This window comes from Gavialis gangeticus, unplaced genomic scaffold (assembly GCF_001723915.1).
Source record: "Gavialis gangeticus isolate Ggan-Ray unplaced genomic scaffold, GavGan_comp1, whole genome shotgun sequence".
NCBI classification, from domain to species: domain Eukaryota; kingdom Metazoa; phylum Chordata; order Crocodylia; family Gavialidae; genus Gavialis; species Gavialis gangeticus.
Genome location: NW_017729026.1, coordinates 6791327 through 6802159, shown reverse-complemented (window position 1 = coordinate 6802159; position 10833 = coordinate 6791327). Strand labels below are relative to the sequence as shown.

The 10833-nt window shown below is 39.0% G+C and overlaps 1 protein-coding gene across 1 annotated transcript in view; it reads right to left on the bottom strand.

The window, feature by feature from the left end:
- Positions 1-10833, bottom strand: part of PTPRK (protein tyrosine phosphatase, receptor type K) — a 791004-nt gene that overhangs the window by 646979 nt on the left and 133192 nt on the right. Inside the window, exon 2 of the mRNA XM_019520302.1 lies at positions 4320-4442. Within this exon, the coding sequence (XP_019375847.1) occupies positions 4320-4442 (123 nt within the window). The remainder of the gene's footprint in view (positions 1-4319; positions 4443-10833) is intronic.

Here is a 10833-nt window from a genome sequence, read left to right as displayed (position 1 = left end):
GATGGTAGAGGGACATCTACGTAGAACACATCATGGGACAGCACCAGTACATGGATCCCACCAGGCTACTGGCTGCAAGTGATCCAGAGATCCCCCCAGACTGCCTCAAAGGACTTTTAATTCTGAACTCTTCCCCACCCCCGGCATTTTCAAAGGGTTCTTAAACCCTTCATTCTACTGGCATTATGGCAAGGAAGTTGACAAGGCAGGGTAGCACCTCAAAGAGATAAACTGGTTTAGAGGCACAAGCTTTTGTAGACAAGAACTTTTGTCAGATGGTACCTCTGTCTGTAAAAATAACAGCAGCAATTAAGCAGCCTTAAAACGTGGGAAAAATGTGAAGTAAAAGGAAATGGACTGCACTAGATGCTCCAGGAACTAGAAAAGTACTAGATCCTTTCCACTGATTCTGACAGTGAGATCTAGATATCTTATCATGAAAAATACAGTTAAAACCATTTGCAAGTAAATATTCTCTTCACATGTACTAAAAAGGTTACATGGAGTTTTTCCCTATGGCAGAACGTTTTGCTTCCTACTCATAATTTTAAAATTTCAATCTAAACCAGTACAGGAAAACATGTCTGAAGCTGCATTAATCATTTAGAAGAGGTTATTGGACTGATGTGCTGGTAGCAATTACCAGAGTTCGGGTTTCAAAACACTTTCCATTATAACCAGCTTTCACATGCTTATAACGTTCTGAAATATTTTGCCTTCAGGTCTGAAATTTTCCACGGTTCATCTCTGTTCAGTGGAAAACCTTTTGGAACATGTGAGTAGTTTGAATAAAATTTTCTTCTGTCACTTGAATGACAGAGGACTTCACACACACACACACACTTATCCCCACAACATTTTTTTTAACCCACACTTTTCGTAAATATTCTGACATGGTTAGAAATTGAGATCCAGCCAGGAGATAATCCTCGTTGACTATTATGGTCTTTTTCTTAGTTCCATGTTTTAATCTGATAAAATTAGAAGATAAAATCCATACCAAACATGTGCAATTTTTCCCCAGATATTTTCTCAAACCAAAAGGTTTTGAGAAGAACAAAGCCTAAGCATCAGGGGCAGGCATGTGAGTTTTTGCAAGACATCTGAAGTAACAGCATTCTTTCCCCAAACCTACAGAGAAGCTCTATGGAGGAAACTTTTGCCAATGGCTACAGCAGGCTTGATATTTGCCCAAAAGAACTGAGTAGGAAACAAGAATCTAAACAGCAGCTGACCCCCTATCCCTTTTCCCTACCCACGTACCTAACTTATCACATTTCTGATTTGCAGTCCATAACCACATACAGCTTCCTTCCCTCCCTCTCTCTCAACGTACATAGGAGTGGGTTGAATTTATATCTGAAGAAAGAGATCAACGGCATGTGTCAACAACTACATTAAAGCAAGATTTTTCAAATAGCATCAACTTAACTTTACCTGCACCATCTCTCTCCATTTTCTCATTAATTGTCTCTCCAATGGATCAATAGCTACATACAGAGATCTTTAAGAAGCTGGGCAGGGAGCTGCTGGCTGCTCACCACAGGCTGGTTTCAGCAATTGTTAGGAGGGCGCTTCTATAATGCTGGCAAACATATGGTGATTTCCACACAAACACCACACTGCATTTTTCTCCACCTTCTACCTGCTAGTCTCTCCTGCAGCTGCACCTACTTTTCTCTATTTTATGGAAGTCAAACAATGTCATGTGGAAAAATGGAGGAGCCCAAGGAATCTAGTGACTTTTTATTTGTTTTGCTCTGTCAGAGTTGCATAATGGCCATCACAGCTGTCCCTCCACCAAAGCAACCTCATGTCTCCCCAGGCTGGGTGCCATCATGTACACTTGTGATGGCTCTTTTCCTTTCCTCTCTTCTATCTCCCTTGCTCTTCACCCTACCACTTCTCCTCCTAACTGCTGATCTAGGATTTCAAACCAGCACTAGGACAATGAAAGCAGGGCAGTTTTTAACACGATTATCTAACCAACACCTCTCTACTACTTCTCTGAACAGCAGCTTCAGCCAGCAAGAAGGTATCTCATCTTTGCTCCAGTATCTGACATTAGCCTAGTGCTACATTCCCATGCTCCTGCACCCACGCTCCCTACCTCACAAAACTGTCTGCTTCACTATACCTTACTTCTGATTCTGAAAACCTTTGTGTTGTTCCTACCCCAAGCTGATAAAGACACTCTCATACTTCCAAGTTGGTGATAGCTACTTGAATGCAGATGTTCATCCAGAAATGGTTTTAAAAAATAATGAATCATTTTACACTGGTCAAAATGTAAAATGCATCAAGGCATTCACATCTTTCAATCTTTAGGAATCTGGGCCAAAACTGAACCAGGGACCTATCAACATAAGAACTGTTTCATTTTAAAACAAGGCAGCATTCCACAAAGCAATGAAGGTACAGACAGTCTGAAATAACTGGGACACATGCTCAGAAGCAGTTTCAAAAAGTACCTTAAAACTATCATAAAAACTGTCTTCTGCATAGTAAATTCCTTAACGCTGAATGAATGTCAACTCTTTAAACATGAAGTAGTTTGAATAGAAGAGTTTGGTTATGTATAATGGATCTTTTGAATACTAACAATCCTAATCTGACTGTATAATCGTATTAAAGAACTAGCAGTTTCTGCTGGTTACCAAATCCCCAGACTTCAACTTAAGATTTTAAAACATCTAAAATATAAAAGTTCGGACTTAGCAACTCAGGAATGAACTGGTAGTAATGTTCTGCTTTGTGGTATTCCCTACATCCTCCACCATGTTAAACAGTTGATTATTTGAGTAAGTTACTGAGTTCTTAACATAGTATGTGGAAAAAAATAGTTCTAGCATCTGTATGACATATCTGGATAAGAAATGATATTCCACACAAAAAGAGTGCAGTAGAGAACTGAACAGAAAGCAGGTGTCAGGTCAAGAAGCAGAGTGACGCTTCATGTTGAAAACTGTCTAAGGATGACAGATGTGTTATTTTGGGAGAAGCAAGAGTTATCTTGTCATTTAGACTCATTCAAATTGCCATTCATTTGCACAAAGTGGATCTGAAGTCTCAGAATACTTTATTTCTACAGATACTTAGTGAGTAAATATAATTCTATGCCTTTTTATAAGGCTGATTGTGGTTTAAAACCACAACTTAATCTGAGAATAACTAACTACAGCCTTTCTTGGGGAGGCACTACCTTGATTTCTTTTATAAGAATACCATCAGCAATGAATGTGATCCTTATGGGCTCAAATCTATGCTCCTTTATGCAGAAATGCACTGCTCCAAATAGCCTGTTAAATCAAGTATGGGAGTGGCTTAACATGTTATCCTATTTTAACAGACACGGTGCCTGATAAAACATATCCCACATACATAAATCAACAGCAACAGAGTGAAACAGTGACAGCCTACCTAAGTCACTAGTTACAGGAGTAAAAGTACTGTTTGTTAGAGAGAAGGGAAGATAGGAATATATAAGTAATAAATAAGAGTTTGAAGAAACAAATGGTGAAAGAGTTAGTTGCTTTTATGCTGCCTTTCACCCTCCCCCCACCACACACAATCCTAAACAGGAACTATATTAGATACAAATAAAGTAGACATGACCTTTTTTCCTCCTCTGCATGATTAATTACTTAATGTCCTATTAATTGGAAAATGTAGCTGAATTTCAAATGCTTTCATTCTCTCTGCATATCATGCTGTCTGGGAAGCACCGATTAAGCTGTTCATCAAAGGTGAGCAGGCAAGGTCATCTAGACTGTACTTCTTCAGTTATTCATTACCTGTCCTAAATAGTAATTAACAATGGCAATATTTCCATAAATCAAAGCCTCTCTGATTATCCCCAAATGATAAGCAGCCAGTTTCTTTCATTAATCTTTTTTTCCCTCCTTTAATATTAATCTTACAGATTTGGTCCAAGTATCAAATGTCACTTCAGAGGTACAATTGCATTATGCATCTTAACATTCAGTTACTAGAACCTGGTTAAGTGTGTATGCATGTGATTAGGGGAAACTGAGCAAACAGAATTATTGACATTTGAGGTGGTCCACTTCCATGAAGCTCTACCAGTTTCTGGATAGGTGATGTTCATTAAACTCAGTAGGAAGTTCCCATACAGTAAAATTTATGAAAGGTGCAAAGATCTACCTATTTATATTTTGTTTGGTTTTTTTTAAGAAGGCTATCTAATTTCAAGCCAACTTCAAAGGCTATTTGTAAGGAAATGTCAAAATTCAAAAAAAGGAGGAAACAAAGATCACAAACTTCCCTTGTTTAGCATGTACCGTAACCACTGTTCTCACCTTGAGGCATCTCAGGTGGCAAATAGTGAGGCTCTTGAGCACTGACATGCACCCAATCGAAGTCATCATATAAGTCTTGATGGTAATCACAGGGACCTGGACCATCATCAAAAGTGCATCCCCCTAAAAGAAAGTTAACAAGTGCATATTATTTACAAAATCTTCATTTAATTAAAACAAACTTCCTTTATAATTCAAAGCAAAGGCATTTCTTCTAGGTGCATCTACCACAGAGCCCACACCACCTATGACAGTTCACAAGCTTTTATGTGCGGAGCTAAAAATCTCAAGCATCTCATCCATCAGTGTTATTCTCTAAAATTTTCTCTGCTGCTCAGAACTAAATTCCCCCAACAGCGTATTCTATTGAAGCAGGAAATCACAGATTATGCTACTGAAGTCAAAGTGGAACCTGGCTTAATGTTTGCATAATAAAAAGTGACATGGAATCCAGACTAAGAGGGGAAAAAATTGAAAGAAATGAACAAAGCTAACACAAGTAAAGGTGCAATCAACAACTCTGATGCACTGACAGACTACACAGTCCAAGCAGTGAATACAACTTGATGACAAAGCACATGCTTACAGGGAAAAGAAAAAGGGGAGGAAAGAGAGCTCTGATAATATAACAACAATTACTTAGACATAAAATAATATTTCGATTACTGCAGAGTAATTTGATGCTATTGCTTTATCAAACCAATACAGCACAATAGAGAACAGGTTGAAAGCTCTTTTTCACTTGTGAAGAGCAAGAAAAAAAAAGTGAAAAGAAAGGAAGAGGGAATCAAAGGAAGATGGGAGGAAAGATGAATGGACCCACAAGAGACAAAATACTGGGTCAAAAGAAATCTGAGAGAAGGAATGAAAAATATAGTGCAAACTTTGCACTAAAAAACCCCACAAGTAACACACATGTAACTGCAGCAGCTGTTATTTTCATTAATAGTAAGCAATCTGTGGGATTTACAGGTTCACTTGAAAAATGAAAGGTAAGATCAGGAAAGATCTTTCTGATTTCTTAAGAGATAAAGGCAGACTACACACAAAAGTGAACTCTATTTCTGTCTCAATAGCCTCTGAGCTAGTACATCAACACAATTAACAATTCCTCCAGTTACAATTACTAATTCTTGTGGTTAATAAACAAACTAACATGCTGCTGAGCCTGTATTATTCTTTGGTTGGCCATACTTCTCATCTTATAATACCGAAAGATGGAGTTTGAAGCTATGGTTTAAATACAGGGGTTCTCAATCGCCAGCCTACTAGTCACATCTGGCTCACAGCCCTGGGTCATCCAGCCTGCAGGGCTCACCACACATCCAGAAATTTGGGGGAAATGGTGGTGGCACCATTCCTATGCTTTCAAATTTCCAGACCCATGGAGAGCTCTGCAGCCTGGCCCCAGGACCCAATCCTAACATCATGAGAATGGGAGGGGGGGGGTCATGCTAGGCTCCCAGGATGCAATCCCAATATGCAGGGATGGGAAGGCATGGGGCCAAAATATTGAACACCACTCATTTAAAATTTCTGCATACAGGAAATTCGAGATTATCCTCAATGTGCACTTTTATTCTAATCTACATAGCATCCTGTGCCTGATTGTTCTCCCCCTTCAAATGCCACAACCTCACAAATAGAAATGAAGAAGATTCAATAAACCATGCTAGTTACTATCCCCTTCACAAAGACAAGACTGTGGGCCTGCACTGTTTAACTTCTTCATCAGCAACTTGGATGAGGGGGTGGAAAGCACGCTGTCCAAGTTTGCTGATGAGACTAAGATGTGGGGAGAGGTGGACACACTTGAAGGCAGAGAGAGGCTGCAAATAGATTTAGACAGACTACAAAAGTGGGCAGATGAGAATAAGATAGGGTTCAATGTAGATAAATGCAGGGTGCTGCACCTTGGGAGAAGGAATCCACAGCATACATACAGGCTGGGGAGTTCGCCTCTTGAAAGCACAGAGGCAGAAACGGATCTTGGAGTCATTATTGACTCCAAGATGAACATGAGCTGCTAATGCCAGACCGCAGCCAGCAAGGCCAGCCATACCTTGTCATGCATTCAAAGGTGCATTTCAAGCCGGTCCAGAGAGGTGATACTCCCCCTCTATGTGACTTTGGTCAGGCCGCAGTTGGAGTACTGTGTCCAGTACTGGGTGCCACACTTCAAGAGAGGGATGTGGCCAGCCTGGAGATGGCTCAGAGGAGGGCCACCCACTTGGTGAGAGGGCAGCAGGACAGGCCCTATGAGGAGAGACTGAGAGACCTGAACCTGTTCAGCCTTGGCAAGAGGAGGCTGAGGGGGGACCTAGTGCTGCCTACAAACTCATCAGGGAGATCATCAGCAAATAGGTAGAGCCCTTTTCTCCCCAGCACCACCTGGGGTGACAAGGAACAATGGTAATACGCTGATGGAGAACAGGTTTAGGTTAGAGATCAGAATGCAATATTTTACAGTTAGGGTGGCCAAAATCTGGAATCAACTTCTGGGGAAGTGGTCCTCGCCCCTACCTTGGGCAAATTCAAGAGGAGGTTGGATCATCACCTGTCTTGGGTCTTGTGAAACCAGCATTCATTCCTGTGTGTGGCAGGGGGTCAGGCTAGATGATCTGTTCAGGTCCCTCCTGACCCTAGCTACTATGAAACTATGAAACCCAGCCCAGGAGCAGAGCTGGAAGGAAAGTTAGGGGATGACCCATAGCAAAATAAATTAAGTTTTTCCAAACTAAAATTGAATATTAAACACATTTTGGCTGAAAGCCAAAATAACTTACTAATGAGTAATGACAATTCAAAATCTTATAAAAAGCGCATGTTTTAAAAAAAGATACTAGTTAAAAACCTAATTTTTAGTGGCAATTTCTCAGTCAATTCCAGCCTGTATGACTGAGCTCCTCCTCTTCACAAAAACATGACTCAGAGCAGAAGAATCATTTCTTTTAATGTTTATTTAGCACTAGTGAGGTCCAGTTTTGGACTCACTTTTAAAAAAGATGAGAACAAACTAGAAATAGTTCAGCAGAGTACAACAAAATTATGAGAGACCTGGGAAGCATGCTGTACGAAAAAAAGCTAAAAGATCTATGATGGTTTAGTTTGGAGAAGTGAAGAATGAGGGAAGATTTGATAAAAGTCTTTAAATATGTCACAGGCAATTATGAGAGATGGGTTTTTTCTATAGCTATAGGAGGACAGGACTAGGAACAACGGCCTCAAGCTTCTGCAGAGGAAATTTAGGTTGAAAATTAGGAGGAACTTTCCAACTACGATGGTTGTCAAGTATTGCAACAGGTTCTCAAGAGCATGCTGGAAGATACTTGGCTGGGGTGGCTTAGTCAGAGATGATCCTGCCCTGAGAAAGGGACTGGGTCAGATGACCTTATGAGATTCCTTCCAGTCCTACTTTCCTACGATCCTATTTCCTACGACTCTGGGCAGATATTTGTGATTTCTACAAAATGGACACTATTCATGGAAGTTATTGACAGAAGTATGTTAAAATATAACCACTGTATAATTTCTTTTGGTTTACTTTTTAAAAAACATGGCTGCTATAAAGAATCTGAATAAATACAATTGGTAAAAAAACAACACAAAAACACTAATTTTTTTTTTTTAAATGAGGTCATTCTGGTAAAGCAATCATAAAGCTACAATCCTGGTATATGAATGCCATAGCATTCCAAGGCACCAATCTTAAAGATTTCCAAAATTTGGAGTTTAGGCTTAGTGTTATTTCTTAGGGTTATCTGTTAATGTCAAACACTGACACCAGTACAGTACAAACATACTCATTTGTACTAGGTAATCACTCTCTGTTATGCTTTAAATAAATGTCAGCCATGTAACCATGAAGTAGAATGAAACACATAGGAATGTGAGCATGAAAATACGAGCACTACAAAATCCCAGAACAACATTTATATTCTGCACAGAATTGACTGCCCTGTCAGTGTCACTGTCAAGGACAGCAAAGCACAAAAGAAGAAACAGTTTTATCAAAGAAATATTTATGCCTTTAAAAAGTTCTAACTCCAGTGTCCTATTACCACCAAAAGACCTTTCTAATTAACGTCGGTCATGATAAAACTAAAAAGGTTAGAACATAAATCTTGTCCTTTGGTTTAACTTACAATACCCTGCTATGATCATTCTACAGCAAAAACGTACATTTCCATAGACATTTAATTGATAAATGAATAGCAGTTTCCCTTAAAGCGAAGTTATCACTGTCTCCCGTCACAGTACCAAAATGACATACTGCTTTGAAACAAATGCCTTTAGGGCACCTATTACCCTTTTTAATGGTTTAAGTGCCCTCAGTATATAAAATTTAAACTACAAGTGAATCTCACATTGACTTACTTGGAAGATGAATGTTCTTAATTGCTGTTCTTCGTACCCACTATTAATTTTAGGTATCAGGATTCTGATTAGTAATAACAACTAGCATGTCAATATACAACAAGCAATTCAGGCCTTGTTATTTGTTGCACATTACTGCAGCCTCAGCAAAGCCAGTAAGTGCACATTTATTGTATCCATGTAAAAGAAAAGTTATCAGGATGGATTATTGCCCGGTTACAAAATCCAGTTTACGCAAGAACTGCCTTACCAAAAGGAGAAAAAGGCATGATCTCATCTGGTATTTTGCCGTTATCAGAGATCAATATGTGGTTTCAGGGTAAATAAAAGTAAAAGTCAATGTATAAAGACCTACAATGAATGCATTAGACCCACTTATGCATTATAACACCATGAGGCAGAACATAAAGAATTCCCCTATCATTGAAGCAAAATTTGATCTGCTACTGTTTGATCAATCCAGCACCTGCATCCTATTTCAGTAACAACAATGATGAAAAAACCTATTTATTTTATAACTCTGATGAAAACATAAGTAGTACTTGGGAGGTAGTGAAAGATGGGAAAGAAGCCTACAGTGGTGAGGCTCTATTCACAGATACTCAAAATAATATCTTTTTAAATCCATCCTTTGACGACTACTGACACAAAACTAAAATCATTTTAGGCCACGAGGTTTTTTCCTACCCCCCCCTCATAATGCTGAATCACTAACACGGAAAGAGTCATACAAACCACCTTCCCATGTATTTCTGGTAACTCCAAATACTTACAAGGAAAAGCAAAATATATTGTTGCTCAACTTATCATAAGAATGTAAAATCAAAAAAAGGACAAACATGTTCTGCTAGCTCTCTACAGGCAATAAGACGTCCCTCCCCCTCCCCCCCAAAAAAATCTCTAAATGTCACAATATCACAAATCTTAGTTGTGGACACATCATTTTCCATTCATCTCCAACATCTAGGAGTAACTACATCCTTTGGTTACAATGAGGGAGCCACAATTCACTCTCAATATCAACATGGAATTAGTAAACTCACAGGCATAACCAAGCAGCTCCACTCCCAAGGCAGCACTGGATGCTGCCGTGCAAATAGCAACCACTTCTACGGTCACAGCTGTTTTTGTACCCAACCATTCCCCACTGCAAGCTGCTGCCCCAGTGATGCCCCCCCCCCCCCAGTTACAATAGCACAAAGCATAAGCTTTTCTCCCTCCCACCCCTTCTTTTTTTTTGAGACTAAAGTAAAGGGGAAGCATCGGTTCTGATGCCTCTGCTCTAGCTCCTGGCACTTTGAAGACACACAGTGCTATTATTCAAAAACCATTGGGACCATACACAACTGACTGATTGACCAATATCCACCTGTTCTAAATTTCTAATAAGGTACCAGAGATTGAGAGAATGATTATGGCAATGAGCTGATTCAGCTTATAAATGAAGGAAAAAATATCCAAGAATGACAATCCTAATGAAGGTCTGTGAGCATTACCACAGTATCAATATTTAATGTGCAAGATAAGCCAACACTCAGATGTGTAACTAAATCACTAAGTGAGACTAAGGAAATGATAGGATGTCACCATCAACCTACCAAAATGGTCTAAGATAAACTTTATTATTATGATGTTTAAAAAGCATGCCCTATACTTTATGAAACCAATAAGAATATCCATACTATATGGTTATAATTTATTTTTCTCATATGGCTGAGCTAATAACTATTAGAAGTGGTCTTTACAAGCCGTAATCAAAATTAATATACATTGTTTCAGTCCAAGGCATAATATTTGTTCATATTTGCCTGCCTGAAAAACAGTTCTTTCAAACCCTGGCCTTAAAAAAAAAAAAAAATCAAACTCTGGCTGAGGCTTAACAAAAAAGATCACCTTGTTAATATATCCTTAACAAAAGTAGGAACAGTATCTTAGAACAGTACATGGAAGGAATCTGTAAGACCACTTTTCACTGTACATGCTGTTTGTTCATTTCAAAAAACAAGACTGGATTACAGTTAAGAGGCTTCAGTTTCTAAATTATACAATATTTTCCTTCATTGGTTTCTTCTGAAAGACCATATTTAAATCTCAAGGAAACCGGACAAATAAACTATTCACTGAAGGTTACGGGGGG